Below are 24,755 nucleotides of genomic sequence, written 5' to 3' on the forward strand. Positions count from 1 at the left end.
TCACTCCACCACTCAAGTGAGTCCCATGTCGTTGTGCATGAACCGGCTAGTGGGAGATGTGAATCCGCACCTGGAGGTGTTGTCGGACAGGCAGGAGCAGGTGACGGAGAAACTAAAGCAGCGCCAAAAGTGGAATGAACAAGTGTCCCGGAGGCGTGAAGCAAGACAGAGTCACTTGAAAGACGGAGATACTGTCATGGTGAGAACCAATACCCACATGGAGAGTTCAGTCTGCCTTTTGAACTTGAGCCCTGGACAGTCAAAAAAGTGCACAGGACCAGGATTACCATGGTGACGGGTGGAGCGACACTCACCCAGAATGTATCCTTTTTCAAAGCTTACCAGGGTCCTGGCAGCAGTCAAGAAGGAGGTCGGGGGATCCTGAGTGATCTAGAACTGGTGCCCAATGATGAACTCGAGGGGAATGACAGACCTGAATGTCTCAAGTGTCCAAGCTGAAGGCTGTTGCTGTCTGTGAGTGGCGATACCGGTCTGCCGGAAGGGTCGCCCCGTGAGGCGGCTGAGAGTGACCTGTCGCCTGGCCCTGATGAATCCCAGGGGATCGTTGTTGGATAGCACGGCCAAACTTATGGGCAGGGTTTTACTGAATCGTTTAGAGGATTGGGCAGCTAAAAGCAAGGTTTTAATTCCGGTCCAATACGGTTTTAAAAAGGGTATGGGTACCCAAGACCAGTGCCTTAATCTTAGCTTGCTAATCGCCAAGTATACCCAAGCAAAGTCTGGTAGACTATACCTGGCGTTCATGGATTTGTCTGCAGCTTTTGACTGTGTGGCACATGAACACCTATGGAGGATAATGGAGGAAATGGGGATAGATGGGGCGATTATATTATTTATTAGGCAGCTCTATTCATCAGCTATGGCCTCCGTCAGATACGGGAGAGAAGGAGAGTGCACCAGGGCATTCCCAACTAACAAAGGAGTGCGCCAGGGTTGCATACTCGCCCCATTTCTTTTCTCTATTTACACTAATGGGGTAGAAGCACCCCTGACGGATTCTACACTAGACCTCCCAAAAATTAATAACGTTCGCACCCCAATCCTCCTATATGCTGATGATGCAGTGCTAATTGCTCGTACGGGCCTGGCCCTACAAAAGTTACTAAACATCTATGTAACCTATATGCAAAAATTAGGGCTAAAAAACAATGAGTCAAAATCTTTTATTTTAACCCCTGGAAGGAAGGATAGGAAGGTCCCGAGTTTTTATATTTCCAGGAAAAAAATAGCCCACACCGATACCTTTTCATACCTAGCTGTAACATTCGACAGACAGCTATCATGGTCCTGTATGCGCGTCATTAGGGGGTTATAATTAGAGAGAAGTATCATTGCTCTGCATTCTTTCATCAAAAAACTGGGGGCGAAGCCTATCGACATGGTAAGAAAGGTCTACACAGCTAAATCAGTGTCGGTAGCATCTTATGGGGCAGGTATATGAGGTTATACTAATCCATCTCCCCTACAAGTGATAGAGGACACTTTTTGGAAAAAGCTAATGGGTCTTCCTGCAAGCTGCTCCAACTTTAATACCCATACAGGATTGGAGGTCCCATATCTGTCTGACACAATCACTGTGGCACCAATAATTTTGTGGCATTCCATCTGGAGAAGGGAGTCTATTCAGACTACCCAAAACCTAATTGAAGATTGTTTATCCATGGAAAATGTACATCGAATTCCAAGGATTTCGTATATTAACCCCTTCGCTGCGGCGGGAATTCTGCTGCAGCGCTGGGGGGGGGGGGTGGGGGGGGGGCAGCGCGGTGGCGCTGTGCTCATGACGGAGCCACTCCGTCATGAGCCATGGTTGAGCTGTGCTCATGACGGAGTGGTTCCGTCATGACTCCGCCCACGGCGCTAATCGCCCGCACAGGCGGGGAATTAGCGCCGCGTGGGCGGAGCGGCCGCCAACGGCCGCGGCATGACGGAACCACTCCGTCATGAGCACACGGCAACCGTGGCTCATGACGGAATGGCTCCGTCATGAGCAGGGGAGGGGTTAAAACAACCTTCTCTGCTTTAGGTTTGGAACGCCTATTTACTAACCCCAGGGATTGAATGAGTATCTCAAGGCGGGAGGTAAAAGCCCGTTTTCTTAAACAAAGAGCAGATGCCAGATTACAAACAAACTGTACAAAGGTATTGGTAAAACTATATCTTGAAGGTCTGAAGCCTCAGGAAGGGATAATGTCATACCTATGCACTGTATCAAACGTGCGTCATAGATACTTTTTAATCAGATTCCGATTGAATCTTATTCCGTGCATGCTGGCACACCCTGCAGGTATTTACACTATAAATGACTTACCCTTTTGTCCCTTTGATAGTTATGTACAATCAAATTTACACATTTTTTTCTTCTGTAAATTCTATAGGGGCCCCCGTAAAAGATGTATTCTCCCCCTGATGTGTAAATTTCGTTTTAAACAATGTCGTGTAGCAATATTCTTTTTACAATCCCTACCTAACCCCATGGTTTACTTGTCAGTGTCGTCTTTTTTAACTCAATCATGGAAGATTAGGTGGCAGTACAACACAACTAAATGAACTTGAAATAGTTTTTAATTACCATTGCTATCATTTTGCTATCTCTACTTTTATACTTATATGTATAGCATTCTGTTTTTGAACTGATTGATTGATGTTTTTTAAATTGTATTAATTTGTATTTTGCTGTTTTTAAATTGTATTCATCTGTACTTTTATGATCTTACACTATAAGTATCGAATAAAGTAATTGGCTGACTGACTGACTGACTGAATCCCAGGGGCCCGGGGAAGCCGTTCGATGCAGAGGGGCAGGGAGGTACCTGCTTTGACCTTGTCCAGCCCGATCATCTTGTTGGAAGGACTTTGCAAAGTATTGAACATTTTATTTTTGTTTAATTGAACTGTGTGCTTGTTAGACCTGGCACCTAGGTGTGGGTCTCCCTTCCATTTTTTGCTGTTACCTCATGTGATTTTGCTGGTGTTATATGCTTTGGGCACTATGCCACTGCTATCCAGTGCCACAGTGCAAGTGTTCCCTATTGTAAATTGATGTATGGATTAGTGATTCCATGATTGGCTGGTTTGGTTTACCTGTCAGACCCTAGAACAGTGCACCAGGAGTGCCCAGGGCTGGTAATCCAACTGCTGCTGGTGGGCTTGCAGCACTGGTTGTGCCACCCACAGAAGCAGCCTGCTAAAGTGTTTCTAAGGCTTGCCATTGCAGAGCCTGTGTGCAGTCTGGCACTGCCATGCTGACTGGGCAAGTGCACCCACTTGCCAGTCCCTAAACCTTCCCTTTTCTTCATATCAGACACCCCTATGGTAGGCCCAAGGGCAGGGTGCATTGTAAGTATAAGGTAGGACATGCCCTGGTGTGTGTGGCATGTCCTAATAGTGAATTACAGCCATTTTCATTTTTCACTATTGCAAGGCTACCTGTTCCCCATAGGCCAGAATGGGCAGTTTGATTATTACATCTTATAATCCTAACTGACTCAGGGAACATGGTAGAAATTCAAGTTTAGTATGCCTGAACTCAGAATGATAAAATACATCTTTTAGCGAAGTAGGTTTTAATATTCTATGTTTGAAAATACCACTTTTAGAAAGTAGGTATTTTCTTGTCTAACCATCCAAACCTGCCTCTGCTAGGCTGTGTATTCTGTGTCTGATGTTTGAGTGACAGGGGCTGGGGGATTCCAGGAGTCAGGGTGAGTCAGCACAGGGCTGAATAGAGAGATCTGCATCTAGATGGGTGGGAGGAGTTGCACCTGGGACCTGAATAGGGCTGTGCCTTCCCTCCACAATGCTGGCTCATCTTCCTGTGGTGCGTCTGATGTCTCTACCCTGCACTCTGAAAGGAAAGAAGGAGTTGTGTCAACAAAGTGCTCCAGGACTGACCAGAACTGGTTTGGACTAGGCAAAGGTCTCTCTGCCTTCAGAGAACAAAGAGAAACTGGGTATTAATATTGGGACCCAAACCCAAGAACTTTAGATCACTTTGGGAAACAAGAAGAAACCTTTGCTGAGGAGAGGAATCAGAGAGACAGAGGAGAGACTATCCCTAAGCTTGAAGGACTGGCCTGCAGTGGTTGCCTGACTGCCAAAGAGAGGAGAAATGGAGCGTTGTGTACTTTATTCAACTTGTGAAGGATCTCCAAGGGCTTAAGAAAAGAGCTTGCCTCCTGCTGAAGTCTCAGGGACAACAGACTTCACCCACCAGCTCCCCAAGAGTTCTTTGGAAGTGCCTGCTGTTTTGCGAGGCTTTCTGAGGGACTGTGTATCGCAAGGAGCTGGAAGCGCGACTCACAAGCAAGAAGCGTGTCGCCACACTGCCGCTGCCGCTCCACAACACGAAGTGCCCCACATCGCCAGAGAAGAGGATTGACATCGCAGCAGACGCTGCCGCATCACCGGGAAGCGTGTCGCAGAGCCTGTTGCGGCTCATTGCCGGAGAAGAGGATTGACGACGCAGCAGGCGCCACCGCATCTCCGGGAAGTGTGTCGCAGGGCCTGTCACGGCTCATCGCCGGACAAGAGGATCGACGTCGCAGCAGATGCCGCCGCATCACCGGGAAGAGTGTCGCAGGGCCTGTCGCGGCTCGCATCGTTGTGGAAGCAACTCGCATCGCCTGGGGAGAGGATCAACGTCGCAGCAGATGCCGAAGCATCACTGAGAAGCGCGTCGCAGGGCCTGTCGCGGCTCGCATCGTGTGGAAACACCTCGCATTGCCGGAGAAGAGGATCGACGTTGCAGCAGACGCCGTCGCATCATCTGGAAGCGTATCAAATCAAGAAGAAAGAGCCATCTTTGCTTCTTTGCACCAGATCTTCAACGCATCACCGTCCTTGCAACACTTTTTCGTTGTCTTGCGTTACGCATCTTAAGGGACATTGAACTCTGAGTGTCGCATTTACCATCTTAAGAGAACAAAGCTAATTCTACCATTCTAAGTACAGTATTGTGGATTTTTGTCATTTGTGGTCTTGTGATATGTCTATATAAAGCATACTTATTTTTTATATAAAACTTGTGTGGTGTCCATCTGTAGTGTTGTCACTTGATTACTGTATGAGCACACAAATGCTTTACACACTGCCTCTGAGATAAGCCTGTCTACTCGTGCCAAGCTACCAAGGGGGTGAGCAGGCGTTATTTTAGGAGAGTACCCCCTTACCCTGACTAGACGCAAGGGCCCCTACTTGGACAAAGGAACCTACATCTGCCAACTAGAGACCCTCAAATCTAACAGTGCGCATATTGGTTGGTGTTTCTGTTTTGCTAAAGTCGGATGTCCCTTTATTTTTAATTTTCGTTTTGTTTTTTTCTTTTGGTGGTTTGGGAGGAGTGTTAAGTGGGCCCAGATGGGTCTGTCCACTATGTTTCTCATTACAGGGGTGTTTGGGCAATTCCCCCTCTGAACGCTTGTCCCGATAGTTATGACTGTGACGTAGGGACGAAGGGGTTTATTAAGCGTGGCTCGGCACGTTGGGAGTCAGTTAATAAAGAAATAAGTAATAACGCACTTGGAGTCTGTGTCATGTTTTAGAGCCTTTTGGTGGGCCTATTGACACCTGCAGTTCACGACCAGTAAACACAACAGTCCCCTGCAAACTGCAGGTAAAAAAAAACTCACCGGACCCAAAGAATTGCTGGCCATTAGGCCCTCCGTGGAATCGCCAAAATCCAGGTGGTCCAGTGCATTGTGGGAGTTGTAGTATCGCCTACCCAAAACTCTCCGACCGCCACCTCACTCCCTGGGGCCCATGAAGCTCCAGAAGCTTTTTGCTGTGCTTGCCGCTGCCAAGTCTTGTTGGTCGCCAGTCTGGCAACTGATCCCTTAACTCAACGCTGCATCAAGATGGAACGCCAACCGACCTGTAACCGGTGTCAGCAATCTCTCTGTTGTTGTCCTTTTGCATTTTTTTCCCCGGCATCAGCGTTTCAGCAGTAAAAGCAGCTTTCTGGTGGCTCCCGTTCAACACCACAGACAGCCAGGACAACACTACACCCATGCTCCATGAGCCAGGTAAAATTGAACTGACTGTCATGGCTTGGTCCTGGGACCCGATTCACCTTTACCCTGCAAGTGTTCAACACAATTGACCTGCAGGTGATCGGATGTCGCTAGTGGTTTTTGCCATGTACTATAATGGTATCTTTTCCATGTATTATATTGCGCTGATTTAATATTGCTTCAAAAATGTATAACTCCGGTTATATGTATGCTATTCCATTGGGTTTGGTGTCTAAATTAAGATAAATATACACTCTATTTTTTTTTCTCTCTCGAGTCGTGTCAATTACTTATCGTCCATGATGGTACTCTAAAATGCTAAACACATATTCCTCTAGTAAAGCCTAACTGCTCTTTGCCGCTTTCCTGCCTCCAGCACCCCTGTTCCTTTCTTTCATTTCCCTTGTGTGCCTCCTGCACCCCCCATTCCCTAGCCCTGCCCTCCTTCCCTGCACTCGCCCCATTCCAGGACCTACTTAATGGTAGATGCTGCACAACCCCATTGAGCAGGTGCCTAGGCCCGAGCTCCCTCTTACCTAGACTAGCCTCTGACCAGTCTAAGGCTCTTTTGGACCCAGCCTTGCTGCCTCGAGACCAGCCTCATTCTTGCTGTCTCACTCTTTGCTGCGTCCTCTTGCCCTTCACTCCTACATCCTTCCCTTTGTCCTTTTCACTCTTTCTCCCACTCTTTTGCCTTCATCCTTGTGCACGTTCTCCATTCTTCACTTTCTCTTTTTATGTTTGTTCTCCACTCTCTCTGTTTGGGCCTCTTTGTGTCCGTTTTCCAATTTCTACTCTATCTCTCTTTGTGCCTATTTTCCACTCTCCACCATCTCTCTGTGTTCCTCTTTTAGCCCTTGTTACACTCTCCACTCTCTCTCTCTTTGTGACTCTTTTGCCCGTTTTTCTTGTGCCAGCTTTTTCTTCCCACATATTCTCCTCTGGTTTCTCCAGCATTTTCCGGTCTCCCCACTTCCATGTTTTCCCCCTTTCCCCTGCTCCTTACCGACATCTCTCTTGAGTGCCTTCGCCAGCCTCCTGTGCCCTGCTCTTCCCTAGCCCAACCCTCTCCACCCCACCTGCATTGACCTACTTAAAGGTGGCTGCTCCAGAGGGAAGCCTGGCTGCGCATGTCCGCAATTTGACCACACTCAGTGTCACGGACCCTAGTCCGACCAAAAACCTCTGCTACACAGCCTCCCTCCTGCATGCACTCAACACCAGAGGTCTCCGCAACAGCTGCTTCCATGCCTCACCTCATGCCACAGTAGGATCTTTCTCATGCACTCTGCCATTTCACCTGCACCAACAAGTTCACCCCATGTGCCACACAATGCTCGCCCCATCTTTCATTCATGCTCCTCAACACCAAAACTCTCAGCAAACAAGCCACCGAGATCAGGGACACCATTGATACGCACTCCCTGGATATCCTCTTCCTGGCAGAGCCCTGGTTTAACCCCATATCAGCACCCACCAATGCAACAGCAATTCCACTGGGCTACAAGATCTCCCACCAGGAGGAAGACTTGCCATCATCCACAAGGGCAGCATCACCAGGACCACCTCTACTGACGAGAACACAACCTTGATGGAACATATGCACTTTCGACTTAAGACCGGCAACCACACCATCATCAAAGGCACCATCGCTTACTGACCCTTCCAGACCATGTGCCACCGTAAGCAATTTCCTCACAGACTTCATTGCCATCAGCTCGAACAATGTCATCTTACTTAGTGACTTCAACTTCCATCTCAATGACTGAAAAGATCCCAACGCTACTGCCCTACTCGAGAGCCTCAAGATCCTGGGACTCAACCAGTTCGTTCAAGGCCCTACCCACAATGCAGGACAGGCCTGTGACTTCATCTTCACAGCCAGCAAACAAGATCAAATTCAGCCATCTCACTCTGCTTACTTGGACAGACCACTCCATCGTCCACTTCTTTATTGACGCACCCGAACCCCCCCACAGCCAAGACTACTAACAAACTCAGGCATAGCTGGAACAAGATAGAGGACACAGACTGGACCAATACCCTTAATGCCCACCTCATCAGCAACCTGCATGCCAACATCAAAGCCTTCAACAACTTAATCACTACTGGTGCAGACACCCTATCCACCCTGAAGAACATCAGACACTCAAGAACCAACACACAAGCCAGCTGGTACACAAAAGACTTTAGAAAGTTCAAACGCCACTGCAAACAGCTGGAGAGAGAAAGGAGAACCAGCCTGGACACCAATGCAAGAAACACTTACAAGTCCATGCTCTGGAAATACCACGCCCAACTCAATGAGACAAGAAAATCAGCTCTAGCTCTCAGACAGGAAAATAGCTCCTACAACTGCAAAGAGCTCTTCAACAACGTCAAAGAATTCTCCAACCTCCCAGCCGCTACCCAATCCATCACCTCTTCAGAAGACCTCTGTGACAACCTCACCAATTGCTTTCACAACAACACAAGAACTCATCAACCAGCTGCCCACCACCACCAGATCACAAACTGAATACCCCTCACCCCAAAAGACACCGCTGATATCATGAGAACAATCTATTCTGGGGCCTCCACTGACCCTTGTCCCCACCATATCTACAACCTAGGAGGAACTCTGATCAGCTCCCACCTCACAACCATAATCAACACCTCCATGCAAAGTGGACAAAGTGGAACCTTCCCGGACAACTGGAAATATGCAGAAAAAACAGTTCCCCTGAAAAAACTCACGGTACACCCAAAGAGCTCATGTTGCTACAGCCCCACTCCTGTACTTCTCATTCAAAGCTGTGAAGAAAGCTATCAACGAACATCTCTCCAAACATCTTGAACACCACCACCTACTAGACATCTCACAGTCTGTATTCTGCAGCAACCACAGCACGGAAACCGCTCTCATCGCAGCAACTGACGACATCTGGACCATCATGGACAAAGGGGAAACTGAAGCACTCAAACTACTCACAAGACTCTACAACCCCGGAGTACATGGATCCGCCCTGAGATGGCTGGCCTCTTTTCTTTCTGACAGGACTCAGCAAGGCAGGCTCCAACCCTACACTTCCGAAGCCAAGAACCTAATCTCTGGAGCCCCTCAAGGCTCACTGCTGAGCCCTACACTCTTCATCATCTATATTGCGCCACTCGCCAATGTCATAAGACCCCATGGAGTCAACATTGTCTCCTACGCAAATGACACCCAGCTCATCCTCTCCCTCACATAGAGGACCACACCACCAGGATCAAATTCACGACCTGCCTGTCAAACATAGCAAACTGGATGAAACAGAACTGTCTAAAACACAAAACGGATAAAACAGAAGTCCTGATCTTCAGAAACAAAAGCTCTCCTTGACACTCCCCCTGGTGGCCAACTGACCTGGGACCCAGTCCACCCCCAAAGACATGCCTAAAACCTCAGCATCATCTTGGATGACAGCCTCACATGGCCAAACAAGTGAATGCTGTCACCTCCTCCTGCTTCTTCAACCTACATGTGCTCTGCAAAATATTTCAATGCCTCGCCACTGACACCAGGCGCACGGTCACTCAGGCCCTCATGACCAGCAGACTAGACAACGGCAACACACTCTATACCAGCATTGTGAATCAACTCATACAAAGACCCCATACCACCCAGAACACCGCTGCCAAACTCCTCCTCAACATCCCCCACAGCGTGCACATCACACCCTATCTCATATAGCTACACTGGCTACCAATCCAGAAGCAATGCCAATTCAAACTCCTCCCCCACGCATACAAAGCCACCCACAATGTTGGACCTGCTTACCTCAACCACTGCCTCAACTTCCACCATTCCACCAGGCAACTATGCTTAGCCACACTTCACCTAGCACAACTAACCCACATCAGCAGGAGCAAATCAGGAGGGTGCTCCTTCTCCTACATCGCTGTCAAATCCTGGAATGACCTTCCACACCACATCAGGGCTTCCCCATCCCTACTTGAGTTCCACAACAAACTAAAGAGCTGGCTATTCAACTAGGAGCCCGATCGGCCTACTCATCTACTTCAGCATCTGGATACCCCTCAGGTGATAAGCGTGGTATGCAAATCCTCATAAATTACATATAGTGCTCAAAGCAATACTTAAGTTAGCTTTGTGTTAGCCCACTGCTTATCACTGGTTGGCTTTCTTGGCAAACTAATTTGTTTGTTTCACATTTGATGAATTTTCTTCATCTTCTTCTGTTTAGCCCTTCCCTGAAGCATTGCGTCTTCACCACCCTTTGGAATGGATGACTTGTATTCTTTTGCCGCTTAAATTCAGTGATCTTTTTTCTTTTGTTTTCAGCACTTCATGGGAGCATATTAGTGTGCTTGCTTTCTCTCCCTCTCTCCTTTGTCCTGTTTACCCTTCACATCGCCTCCACCCTGCGCTCTCTGTGCTGCTTCCCCCCCCAAGCTTATCTGTTGGTTGCCCCATGCCTTCCCATCCTGCATCGCTTTCCTTCCTAGTCCCCTCTTCCTTTACTCCTCCACAGCTTCCCCACTCCTGATCACCACTGCTCATCAATGGCTTTGAATTGCTCCACACACACCTCCTTTTGCCCCTCCTTTGGTCCCCCACTACTATGTATTGCTTTTTCAAATAAATATATATTTTTTTACATTTTAGGAGTACCAGCCGCTGCAATTTGCAAAGCGACCACTCCTTTCTTTAATGCGCTTTTGCGCATCTCTTAAAAAAAATGTATTTACTGTGCCAAGATGGACGTCCACCATGTACGAAAGATAAACAAAAAAAAGTTCATTGATAAGCCATACTTGGTCCAAAAGTCAAAATGGCTGCTGCACTGTGACATATGTGCATGTATGAAATATTTGTGTACATAAATCAACACGTTGGGGTCACTGTATCGTCATGACGGATATGTGTTGTGTGGTGAGGCATGTGAAAATTAATGATCTGGGCTTTTTAACAGATTTTTGTCAATGCTGTTCAGCATTGGCAATACCCATTTTTTGTTCATTTTGCTAATGCTGAACATCATTGGCTGCTGGCAGATCCAAACGGTGAAACCTACTGCCTTTGCCAATGCATGCCAATTAACATTTCTCCTGATCTACCAGCAGAGCTGCTAGCTGAGCCCACAAGGTGTTTCAGCCCACATCAGACAGAGCACAGAAGTCACCTTGATCGGGTTCCTTGGACCTTCACTAAAAGCCTTCATTAATCCAATGTGACATTGGAAGAGAAGTGGGAGGAGGAGTTTGGTGAGAGGCCGAAGCAGGAAGAGATGCATGTTAGCATTTAGTGGCCTCGCCATTTGCTCTCTCCAGTCCCAGCATCGCCTAACATCGCCATCAATCACACAGGCTGCAAGTGGAAAGCCACGACTGAGTCATGCTCTAGCGGGAGGGCAAGTCACATTTAATTACTGCTGAGGACAGCACACTCTGTCGGGAACACCCGAATAACTCCCTGACGGTCGAACAGAAAGCCCGGGGTCTGGGACACCTTTCCTGAATCCTGCCTTTGAGGCAGTTGCCTTCTTTTCCATAGTAGTTTAATTGGAAAAGGGCAGGCTGGTGGCTGCAAATTAGTCACGTTCACAAACACAGCGAGCAATTTGTCTTGCTCACATATCTTAGACAGGGGAGCCTAACCTTGAGAAACAGAACTATCCATGGCTATTAAAGGGAAATGGCTGGGATATCCATATCTGTAAAAAACGAACCCCAAAGCCTCGGCACTTCAGCACATTTATCTAATAACTAAACTAAAGGAGGTACCGCAACCACGCAATTGAAAAGAAAAGTATGGGAAAGCATAATAATTTGTATCTGCTATAGAAACCAAAGGCCAGTGTTAAAATACCCATTTGCAAACCAGAATCTGCAATCTGCAAACCGAACGATTTGCAAATTGTCCATTGGTAGTGGGGTGGAAACTGACCTGCCTGCTGAGTATTAATGAATGGATTAGTGGTGCATGCAGTTATGGATCCCTGTAGGGGCAGCAGTCCCCCATCCCTGCAGCTGCATTTTTAAAGGGACAGTTGCAGCTCTAAAAACAAGTTTCATATTGGGGCAGACAGCAGGTGGAGCTTGGCATTGATCTCTGTACTGCTACCAACTCCCCTTATGGCCGTGAAAGACAATCCCCAAAATGGAAGCTGTCACCCAGCCACAGCTTCTCCTTCGTCAGTCAGGTACCACTGCGAATCGGGGATTGGTAACTGACCAATGGTTTGCGGCCACAGCAGCGGTCACAAACCACTGACATACATGTGTCACTCATAATCAGGAGGTGGGACACAACTTTCATGCCCACTCCGATTTGCAATTCGGAAAGGGTAGCGGGAGGTCTTTTACAAAAGAACTTTTGTACATTGTAAAAAGCCATTTTGCAGTTGCACAAATCGTGATTTTGCGAATCACAGGGTTTGTGACTGCAAACGGGTCTGTGCATCTTTCTCCAAATTCTCTTTGTGTATAATCAATTGCTTCCCAGCAAGTACAATCTGAAAACATCACTGGGTGCACGGCTGCTCCTGCCTCTTTAGGAAAAAATATTTTCTTGCTCTCAGAAAACAGTGAGACATTGCTGCTGATACAAGTGACTGAGAAGGGTGTCCTCACCTTGACCATGACCGTCTTGGCTGTGCCCTGCTCACCAATAAGCAGGACTGCCTTGCACTGCTTCATGATGGTGTGCATAAGGAAATCAGTCCGGACATTGTCCACATTGGGGACGAGAATCGAGGCATACTCTGGCACAGAATCCTTGGGGTAAATATATTCAGGGACCTAAAATAGAAATCAAAAGGTAATCACTGCACAGATACTGTCGGCTGTGGTGCTGAGGTCATATAGTGTGCAGAGATGCAAAGAAGGCAGAGGGGAAACGCTGTCTGCTCTGTCATCACGGAATCCTTTGCAACTTGCATTTAGCTACATTTGTTGTAGCTGTCAAAATCTAGAACCTGGATAGCTGAAACTTGCTACCAACAAATTACCCTGCCTTGTTTGAAAACACACAATGAATGGAAGGGAACAGCTGGCTTGGTGACCACTACAATAATTCTTTCCTCAAGGCTTCACAAGGATCACCGGGATGTTGCACTGTTTCCTGCCTAGGCCGGATGTGACGCACCTTTTTTGACCAGTGATCCCACTGACCACTGTCATTGATGACAAACTCGAAGATGGTTTCATCCCCGCTCACCACAGGGAGCTCCAGGGTGGCCGCGTGGTTCCTGATAAACAGTTCCATCTTCACCCTGTCGTCCAGCTCCAGCAGCGCTCCCACAGACCACATGAGAGCGAAGACAAACAGGCGAGACACGTGCTCCTTGCTGGGCTGCTTCTCGTCCCGGTCGGCCAGAAGTCCCTGTGAAGGCAAAGAGAGGGCACTCATCATCTACCGCGGCCATTGCAGTGACGGGGCAGGCAGCTCTGACCACGCGCACACTGTACCTGCAGGAGGTCGATGGCTTGCTTGATGTACATGCATTCGAGTATCGGCATCTTCGGATTCACCGCAGTGAACACAAAATTGATCAAATCCTGAGAAAAGAAATGATGACAAGCTTGTGAAGGCGAACTCATCTTCAAAGACCCCGTCCCCACACTCAGAGGCCCCCACCCCCCTCTGACACTTGTTTCTGCAATTATGGAGGCAGGATTTTAATAGCCCTCGTTGTTAAGATCGAGATGCTTGGCTTGTGCTTAGTGCTTGTTGTAGGTGAAATGTTACTTGTATTATATACATCTGGATGTCATGCAATGACAGAAGCAGTACAATAGCAGTCGGCGGCACACAATGCTGATCACAGATTTTTAGCTTGCATGGTTTTAAGCCACATCCTTAATTACCCCAGCCACACCCCTTTGAGAGACCCCCAGTTTTTGCATCCCTCTTAACGTCCTGGGCGATGCAGAATTTATATAACCAAATACAACTCTTCAACTAGAGCACAGCAGACTCCAGGCAGGACCCCTCTTCAAACAGCTAAGCTGGCCTTGAAATCTTAACACTGTAGTCTAATTCTCGTTACTGCAAGGCACAACAATATTGTGTGAGTCTGGGCAGTGCTTTAAATGGGCCGGTACTGTCCGGTACGGAGTACCGGCACTTTTTTATTTTGAGCAGGAGAGTACCGGCACTTCTCAAGAGAAAGGCTATACTTTTAATTGGAGAGTACCGGCACTTTTCAAAAACAAGGAGGTACTCTGGTACAGAGTACCTGCACTTCTATTTTTCCATTTCAAGCACTGAGTCTGGGTAATTTAGGCACTCCCTATACCTCATACCTGAAACGTGAGTGATGTATATATATTTTTTAAAACGTACCGTAGCAATTAGGGGTAACCATCCGCCACCCACCTGCATCCTGGTTCATATAACAATTGGAAGCATGCTGATTTCGCGCTTTTAGAGGTGCCTAGTACATTATGTTTGGCCCTAATCACTTATTTCTGCAATGTCTGCCTTATCCGTCAGCAGCTCAGAGGAAACGTAACACTGATTTTAGAGAAAACATTATTATAACTTTCCGTGGCTAAGCACTGCTTTAAAGAGAGCCCGACAAACTCCGAATTCGAGTTGCGCTTGGTTAGAATAGGAAAATAACGGAGAAAATCCTGACAGCAAAATTAGTTTAAATATTGTTAGAAATTCTTTATCGAAAGGTTGTGGTCCTTTTGGTGTGGCTAAACTGGTTATTTGGTAAACCGTTTCCTTGGATTCTGCTGGTGCCTGGTGGATTCAGAGTAGACGCGCCAGAAGTTACAAAGGGGCCGGAGACAAAATCTTCACGCAGGGCCACTTGTCAGTGTGTCCTGCCATCTAGTGGTTGAAGCCATGTTAGCTGCCATGGATAAGCAGGGTAGGCATGCTTCATAATAGCATGAGAGCGGTCTCGCGAAAAAAGTCCCTGACGACCCCCGACTCTTTCTGACGGCCCAGGGTAGATCTGCATTTCAGAGCCCTGCTGAAACCCCGAAACTCTGGACGCTGTAGCCTACCGTAGGTAACTGACTATCCGGAATTTGTGATGGTATGTACAAATGTGCTACATGATCAGGTTTGACACAACAACTCTGATCAGCCAGAGTTGGAGACACATTTAAACAAGCACTGGTAATGCATCGGTTTTGCCTATGTAATGAATAAAGAGCTGTTTTCATCAATCATTGTCCGGGAGAAAGAAACAGTTCACTGACAGATAACACAGGAGTGGAGAGGATGTGGCACAGTGGGGATCCCAGTTTGTGTCTCGGCGCCGCGCGCAACATCCTGTGATTCTGTGTAAATCACTTAATCTCTCCGAGTGATAAATTATAATATAAATATGCTGCACGAGCAAAAGGCAAAACTTTATGAAAATATAGTTCCACACAAGCGGATGTTAACAGTATTTCAGCGGCGAGAAAGTCATAAGAGAACCAGGCAAGGAACAAGCAGTGGTAAATGCAGGAAACTATGTTAAAAAGAACAGAAATGGAGGAAAGGTAAGTGGCAAGCACAGGATCCAATGAGAAGCCAGGAAAGAGAAGACATCCCGTGTGTCCATTTTAAGTTTACATTAAAAACAATATATTTATCAATCACAGCGCTTGCAGGTGAAACCTAAAAAAAGCAGGCTTGCTTCAAAATGTTGTAGATCTTGCAGCATGAGAGCCAATAGGTCCTGGAAGTAGGGGTGCCGGGCATGCTGCAGCACCCTCAGAAACAACTATGCTGAAGTTCAGAAGGTGAATGAGCAATAAAGATGCCTTTACATTTTGTATCTATCTTGTCACATTTGATGTACATTCAAAAACAGAGGTCAATATCTTTGGATAAATTGCTGTTTGTTCTTTGAACACGGAGAGTGGTGCATACAGTTCATTCTCTAAATACAAAGTGAGAGCAATATTTAAACATTTAAATACCTTCAAATGGGCTGTATAAATGTTTCAAAATATTTCAGCTGAAGAAAACACCTTTAGCATCTATTTTTAATTCTAAAGTGTATTAGAAACACACATTTTTATTAAGATCAAAACAAAGCAGGAGACTTTACTTAGTGATGTGCAAATGATATTTATTTGCTGAAACTCGACTTCCACGCATCATTCTTTATGCGCTATATAACTTTACTAACAAATGTAGTGGCCATTTCAATGAAAAAAATGTGCTGTCAGTAAATGACAGTACTCTACCACACTGCCATAATGACAGCGTGCACATTGGGCACTAGGAACCTGTACCAGGGCCGGACTGGGGACCCAAAGCAGCCCTGGCAAATTTGTTGAACCAGCTCTCCCGGGTGGAAGAGGGGTGCAAGTCTGAAGCACTGCAGCTTCTGTTACTGGGGGCCAGTATTGCATCACCACCAGAGGCGCAACTAGAGCCAAATTTTGGTGGGGGCTAAGAAAAAAATTCGGGGGGGGCTGAATCTTTAAGCGATAGGCAGAGTGGAGCTGCAGGGGCTCTTAGAAGGGGTGAAACAACAGCAAGGCCTCATTAACATGCAAATGGTCTTTTAAAGACCTGTGAAGTGCTCAGGTGCGGCTGAGTGTGTACCCGGGAAGCTGTCTCATCCCGGGCGCCACACACGACGGGGGCTGGCTGAAGCCCTTTGAGTCCAATGGGTGTTGCGCGCCTGATCACCACAAAATCCGGCCACCACCACTGCAAAACCGCCCCCACCCATCCAGCCTCCCGGGGAAATGCCGGATGTGGCCAGTTTGGCCCTACCCTGCACAGGGGAATAGAGACCGGACACTGCTTCCGGTCAGCTTAGCCGAGGCAGGAACTGGTCATCACACACTACGGTTGGGACACGAGGCAGGGAGGACATGCTTGTACAAGTTGTGATATAGGGAAGAATAAAGAAGCATTTGCGCAGAATTACTGCCCTCTCTGTGTCGTCCTTTCAGGGCATGGGCAAGAGGACAGCACATCTCGTGACGACAGCGATGAGCCGGACCCAGGTGCGACACCTCTGCCTACATTGCATACTTCGGCGCAGAGCCCATTTTGGTTACGCCACAGCTCACAACTTCAGCACGCCGTTGGGAGACTACCCCGCACCATGGACAGCTGCTGCGAGCATCTACAACTTGCCACTACTCAGCGCCAACAGCGACGTCGGGAGCCTACCACTGTTGCGCGCCATGAATGACTAACACACGTTGATCTCAGGAGCCCACCCCGACTAGGCTGGACCGAAGTGACCTCACGCCACATACAAGAGGTAAGCACTTACTACTGCTCAGGCAATGTTCTGTTCAGGCTTCCCACGCTGACCTCTGCCCCACCAAGGTCTCGCAAGAGTGTGACTCTCTCAGTTACTATCTTGAAGTCAGGCAAATAGACCTAAGAACATTGAAGGAGCCCCGGCGGCCATCTTAAAATCAAGCGTTTTCACTGAGTTATCAATACAGCAGCACTGAAGGAGCCCCGGTGGCCATCTTACAGTCAGGCATGCTACTGAGCGCTTCTGTTTGCGTAAAAGGAAAATAAAGACCAATTAAGATTGATACATCTGAGTGTTACTGAGGTTGCAAGTCTACCGTAGAACAGCAATGTGCACCATACTCTGCACCACTTGTTACAGCCATGAATGATGTGCGGAACGCGAACAATTAGAGCACAGAAAGCATGATCCCGTGCTCGATCTTCTGATGCCTTTGCCCTGTAGGAATCTCAAACAAAGGACGCTCGACAGGAGAAATGAATTAGGCATTTCAAACACTATCTGCGCACCACCTGCAAGAACCACGTGGACGAACAAGCCAGCGACCTGTTCCTAAACCTTGTCTGTGATGATGTGGAATATTTTCTCGTTACTTTCCTGCCTGAATCAATTACGATGTACACAAGCTTTGACCCCAGCTAAATGTTGATTTTGAACGATTCACATTCAACACAACATGCCATTGAGCAGATGAGTCCCTTGACGATTTTGCGACCTGGCTGTGCAAATTAGTGACTTACTGTGAGTTTGACAAATTTGACAAAGAGGCAGCAATCAGGCTGCACATCATTGAAGGATTCTACTCAGTCACCTTTTGCACAAAAATACTGAAAAAACTTACACGCCTGAAAAATACTGAATATCGCACGGTCAGAAGCCAGGGCCACATCACATGCTATCCATATGGAAAATGGGAGAACACAAACCACAGAACAGGCCCATTAAATGGCCGGGGCTGCAGCAGCAAACATGAAAAACCTATGCCTTCACCAAACAAACATGAGAGAACATGCTATCGCTGCAGACCGGAGTACCCGCACATCAGTGCCTGCCTAGCCATGGGACATAAAGTTCCAGAAATGAAACAGAGACAATCACTTTGCAAGTGTGTGCAGTGGTGGACACATCAAGCTGGAGTAAGTGTGACTTGACAGGCCGCAAGTGACTTCTAGTCGACATGCAAGACACATGAAAGCCTCCAATCACAGTCCATCCACTGACTCCAACTCTGCCTCCACTCGTGGAACCACCAAACGCCTATACCTCAAGACAAACGCCCGAGTGCTGCTCCCTGATGCCGTACATGTCCAGCTGAATGAATGAATGAATGCAGACTTATACCGCGCAACTTAGCCCAATGGGCGTCAAGGCGCCTAACCAAATAAAGCTAACTAGGTAAAAAAATAAGGAACTTACTGGTAGGCCTTTATAAAATACCAAGTCTTGAGAGCTTTCCTGAAAAGGGCCAGAGAGGGTTGGGACTTAATCTCCAAAGGGAGAGTATTCCAAAGTAGCGGAGCAACGATGGAAAAAGCTCTGCTACCCCATCTGACCTTCTTGGCGCGAGGGACTACCAACTGATTGGAGTCTGAGGAGCGAAGACGCCTACTGGGATTGTAGCGGGTCAACAAGGACCCCAAAGCATCTGAAGGGCCAGCCAGAAGGGCTCTATAAGTAAGGCAAAGGAGTTTAAAAGAAATCCTAAAATTAATAGGGAGCCAGTGCAGATTCTTCCTGGCCAGTGTTACAGAGGAGTCCATTGGAAGTGCCAAAACAAATCTGGCAGCCGCATTCTGCACAACCTGAAGACGCTGGATAAGATGCTTATTGGACTCCGCATACAAAGCATTACAATAATCTAGCCTAGAGCCTACAAGGGCAGTTACGGTCTGCTTACGTGCCTGCGGGGACAGATAATGAAGGATTCTTTTAAGAATCTTAATGACTCCCCAACAAGTGGCCACCGTCCTGTTAACCTGGAGATTCATGGACAATGAGGTATCAAAAATGACGCCAAGATTCCTAGCCGATTGGGAGGGAGTGGGGCAAGTTCCTAAAGATATAGGCCACCACTCACTAGACCAAATGTCCTGGTCCTTGCCAAAGACCAGGACCTCTGTTTTGTCGGCATTAAGTTTTAGGGAGTTTAGAATCATCCACTCCGCCACCATCTGCATACAGGACCTAAAGCCAGACGCAGATAAACTAACAGAGTGGGCTAGGGACACCATAATTTGCGTGTCATCGGCGTAGGACACTACCTCCATCCCCTGTGATCTTACTAATCTGGCAAGGGGGGCCACATAGATGTTGAATAGAGTCGAACTTAAGGCCGACCCCTGGGGCACCCCACATTGCAGAGATTTAGCAGGGGAGAGGAACTCTCCAAGCATAACTCTTTGCTCTCTGAGATGTAAAAAAGAGTCAAGAAGACTTAAAGCCGGTCCTGCCACCCCTGCCTCCCTTAACCGAGATGTTAAAGTAGAGGGAGACAGGGTATCGAATGCTGCAGTGAGATCCAACAGGACCAGAATAGTCGTCTGACCCAAATCAACCTTACGACGGATGTTATTAACCACCATGGTCAGGGCAGATTCAGTGCTATGAAATTTCCTGAATCCATGCTGAGAACTATCAAGGAACTCAGAGGAATCAAGAAAAGTGGATAGAGGGAGGTTTAAGTGGGCTTCAAGCATCTTTGCGGGAGCAGGTAACAGGGATATAGGTCTGAAATTCTTCAACACTCCAGGATCGAGGAAAGGTTTTTTAAGAAGAGGCTTCACTATGGCCTTTTTCCAGACCGAGGGAAAAATACCCTGGGCCATAGCCCCATTCATAACTTCCAATAATGGAGGCAGGAGGATATCCCTGCAGTCCTTTAGCACTTGCAGGGGACAGGGATCCACAGGAGAGGCCGACTTAGTCCTGTCTAACAGGAGATTAAGCTCCTCAGGGGAAAGCGAAGGAAAGTGGGTGAGAGTCTTAATTGGATTTCTCATCAGAGATTCTGAGATCTTAATATTGAGAAGGGAGAGATCGTCTAACGTCTTCCTCTGGATTTCTAAGGCAAGGTGAATGTCCGAAATTTTCTTATAAAAGAATTCGGAGATGTTATTGCATAGCTCCTGTGAGCCCACAACTGGATCGGGTACCTGAAGAGAGCATAGAGAGTCCACGATCTTAAACAGCTCTTTGGACGAGGAAAGAGAGGTCGTCAGATTCGAGAAAAACTCCTGCTTCTCTTTGATCACTCTAGCTTTGTACTCTCGTAGCATCAGTTTATGATCCTCTCTGTCAGAGGGATCCCACGACTTCCGCCATTTTCTCTCCTTAGTTCTACATGTTTGTCTTAGGAGTCTTAGAGGCTCCGTGAACCAAGGCGCAGAGGGTTTCCGCCGAGCCACATAACGCAAAGAAGCGGGGGCTAGAGCATCAACCGCTATGGTAATAGAATTGGCAAGCTCTTGAGCCGCACCATCCGCATCTCGCGAGGCCGAAGTCTCAAAGCCTCTTAAAAAAGGAGCAAGGGCATGGTTAGTGATGTTCCTATATCTTCTTTTCAGACCTCTGTTATTAAAGGCAGCATTACGGGGCTCTTCAACTGAAGATGCAAATCCTAGGGGTACTGCCAAATGGTCCGACCAGGCCAAAGCTAGAAGAAGAATGGCAAATCAAGAAGACGGCAACGGTGGATCTTCAGGTCGGGAATCACACAATGCAATTTGTACTGGACAGTGGAGCCATGTGCAACTGTGTGTTTTGGAAAATGAGAAAATGAAGCACAAACCTCCTTTCTCACCCTCCGCGGTCGATGTCCTCACATGGGGTGCAAAACATCCAGTAATGAACGTTCGAAAATTTATGGAGAAGCTCACATTCAAGGGAATGTCCATGAAGGAAGAGATGCCTGCTCTACAGAGAGACATTCCAGCTTGTGTCTGCTCAGCAACGTCACGGCTCAAGTAATGGGCCTCCTGACAATTACATATCACATGACTGAGCACCCAAACATCTTAAGAGAGTTCCCAGCTCTCTTCAAAGGGCTCAAGAAGCTGAAGGACACACAAGTCACCTGTCACATAAATGAAGCAGTCAAAACAGTGGCTCAGAATCACAACAGAGTTCCTGTGCACCTTCAGCTGCAGGTACAGGAATGAATGAAGAGCCTCTTAGCATAAGACATCATTGAGCCCACTGACAGGCCAACCCCATGGGTGTCCCCTATTGTGATCGTGCCAAAGAAAAACATGCAGAAGATACACATCTGTGTTAACGAACAAGTTACTTACCTTTGGTAACGATATATCTGTAAGAAACATTAGTTAGTGTTAGATTCCTTACCATAGAATGTCCCCAGGCGTCAGACTGGATCCGGAAAGTTTTTGCTAGCAGTACCTCTGCACGTCAGTAGGTGGCGTTGTGCGGCTACGCGTCCGTCGCTGGCGTCGTATGCGCCGAGATGACGTCAAGGAGACTACTTAGGCGCCACCCATGCATGCTGACGTCAGTTCTGTACATGACTTTCCACGCCTGGAAGGCAGAGCAATGCAAGACACTGACCACTGGTGCATAAAACTAGGGCCCTAAAGGGATGACTTTAACCCTAGTAATCAGTTCGCAGAACGGGGAGGATGGGTGGGACGGTAAGGAATCTAACACTAACTAATGTTTCTTACAGATATATCGTTACCGAAGGTAAGTAACTTGTTCATCTGAAAGAAACATATTAGTGTTAGATTCCTTCCCTTAGAATAGATACCCCAGCAATACCAACCCCGGTGGTGGATCTGTGAACTAAGATCACACCAGAAAATCCTGGAGAACAGAATGGCCAAAGAAGCCGTCTCTCCGGACTTGACTGTCAAGGCAATAATGGTTAGTAAAGGTATGCAGCAAGGACCACGTAGCTGCCTGACAGATATCCTGCAAAGGGACTCCCCGTCCCAGAGCGGTAGTGGCTGCTGTCGCCCGAGTAGAATGGGCACGCAGACCCACAGGAGGCTCCTTTTTAGCCAAGGACTAACAGGCTTTAATACACAGAACGACCCACCGAGAGATGGTTAGTTTGTGCACAGCCCGACCTTTCTTGGCGCCCACGTAGCCAACAAAGAGTTGATCATCCACCTGAAACTGTTGTGTGCGCTTCAGATAGAACGAGAGCGCACATTTTGGGTCCAGACTGTGGAGCCTCTCTTCCTCTTTCGAAGGATGCTGAGGCGGAAAGAAGGTGGGCAAAGTGATGGTCTGCCCGATGTGGAAGGGCGTGACAACCTTGGGTAGAAAAGAAGGACGGTTCCTTAACACCACCTGAACAGAAAGGAAAGGAGGTTTAGAAGAAAGAGCCTGGAGCTCACTCACTCTTCTGGCAGAGGTGATAGCAACCAGGAAAGCAGTCTTTAAGGTGAGAAGACGTAAAGTAGAGTGGTGAAGCGGCTCAAAGGGACAGCACATCAAATAAGTCAACATAAGATTCATGTCCCACTGAGGCATTATAAAGGGGACCGGAGGGAATGTGTGTGTAATGCCTTTCAAGAAACGACTAACATCAGGGGACCTGGAAAGAGAAGGCTGATCTGGAAGCCTTAAAAAGGCGGAAATGGCCGAGAGATAGTCCTTGATAGTGCCCAGAGCAGAGCCCTGCTGGGCCAGAGAAAGGAGGAACAGAAGAACTTCTGAAAGAGGGGCAGAAAGGTTATCCACAGCCTTCGCTGTACACCATGCCACAAATTTATTCCACCTGCAGGCGTATACCGTTTTAGTGGAGGGACGCCTGGCTGCCAAAATAACATCACAGACTTTGGCAGGAAGGTCAAAAGCTGTCAACTGTCGCCGCTCAATCTCCACGCATGGAGGTGGAGGCTGGACAGGTTCGGGTGAAGGACCATCCCCTGCTGCTGCAACAGAAGATCCTCCCGAAGAGGCAGTCGGATCGGAGGACAGATTGCCAGACTGAGTAGCTCTGGATACCATACTCTCCTTGCCCAATCCGGAGCCACAAGAATGACTTGGGCCCGGTCGTGCCTGATCTTCTTCAGCACTCTGGGCAGAAGTGGTATAGGCGGAAAGGCGTACAACAGACCGCAGTTCCACTCGCAACAAAAAGTGTCTTCAAGCGAGTGCCGCCTTGGAAATTCCAACGCGCAGAATTGATGACATTGAGCATTCTCTTCGGTGGCGAATAGATCTAACCAAGGCTCTGCCCACTGCAGAAAGAGACCTTGCACCCCGTCCGAAGTCAGACGCCATTCGTGATCCAACAGGCATCTGCGGCTGAGTTCATCTGCCCTGGCGTTCAGGGAGCCTGCCAGGTGTTGAACCACCAGAGACATGCCCCGATGTTCCAGCCATGTCCAGAGGCGCAGAGCCTCCTGACATAGGGTCCACAACCCTACCCCGCCCTGTTTGTTGCAATACCACATGGCGGTGGTGTTGTCTGTGAACACCTGCACTACCTGTCCCCGGACAGAGGGAAGTAAGCCTTTCAGAGCAAGTCGGATCGCCCGCAGCTTCAGAAGGTTGATATGGAGCCGGGATTCCGTCAGAGACCAGTGGCCCCTGATCTCCACCTCTCCCATGTGGCCACCCCATCCCAGGAGGGATGCATCCATCACCACTGTGAACTACAGTTGGGGAAGGGAGAGGGATCTGCCATTGACCCAATTGTGATTTGTGAGCCACCACTGCAATTGACGTGCAGTGCCATCCGAGATCTGGATGTGATCAGACAGGTTGCCCTGATGCTGTGCCCACTGAAACTTCAGGTCCCACTGCAGAGCCCGCATATGCCATTTGGCATGTTGCACTAGCAGGATGCAGGAGGCCATCAGGCCCAGGAGCCGGAGGGTTATCCTGACTGAAACCCGGGATAGAGGCTGAAAGATCGGAATCATAGCCTGAATATCCCAGAACCGCTGTTCAGGAGGATAGAACCGAAACTGCGCCGAATCCAGTACTGCTCCGATGAATTGGAGCTTCTGAGAGGGATTCAGGTGCGACTTCGGCATGTTGATGGAGAACCCCAGCAAATGCAGGAGGTCGGTCGTAGTCTGGAGGTGGGAGACGACTGCCTGGGGCGAGCCCGCCTTCAACAACCAGTTGTCTAGATAGGGGAAGACTGAGACCCCCAATCTGCACAGATGAGCTGCGACCACCGCCTTCACTTTCGTAAACACCCGAGGGGCGCTGGTAAGGCCAAAGGGGAGCACGGTAAACTGAAAGTGCTCGTGGTCTACCATGAACCACAGGTAACGCCGGTGGGCCGGCAGGACGGGAACATGAAAATAGGCATCCTGCAAGTCACAACACTATATCCAGTCTCCTGGATCGAGAGCAGACAAGACCTGAGCCAAAGTGAACATCTTGAACTTCTCCTTCTGGAGGCAGCGGTTGACGTTCCAGAAGTCCAAGATGGGATGCAGACCCCCTTTGTCCTTCTTGGGGACGAGAAAGTAGTGGGAAGAACAACCACTCCCTACTTCTGGCCCAGGAACACACTCGATGG

At 48.1% G+C, this 24,755-nt stretch overlaps 1 protein-coding gene across 1 annotated transcript in view; it reads right to left on the minus strand.

Annotated features, from left to right (window-relative positions):
* Positions 1-24,755, minus strand: part of LOC146822633 (dynein axonemal heavy chain 5-like) — a 971,002-nt gene that overhangs the window by 478,952 nt on the left and 467,295 nt on the right. Inside the window, exons 48-50 of the mRNA XM_085606815.1 lie at positions 13,485-13,574; positions 13,162-13,398; positions 12,648-12,815 (exon numbers count right to left, since the gene is read on the minus strand). Of these exons, the coding sequence (XP_085462941.1) occupies positions 12,648-12,815; positions 13,162-13,398; positions 13,485-13,574 (495 nt within the window). The remainder of the gene's footprint in view (positions 1-12,647; positions 12,816-13,161; positions 13,399-13,484; positions 13,575-24,755) is intronic.

The sequence above is a fragment of the Triturus cristatus genome, chromosome 5_2, assembly GCF_964204655.1.
Source record: "Triturus cristatus chromosome 5_2, aTriCri1.1, whole genome shotgun sequence".
Taxonomy (NCBI): domain Eukaryota; kingdom Metazoa; phylum Chordata; class Amphibia; order Caudata; family Salamandridae; genus Triturus; species Triturus cristatus.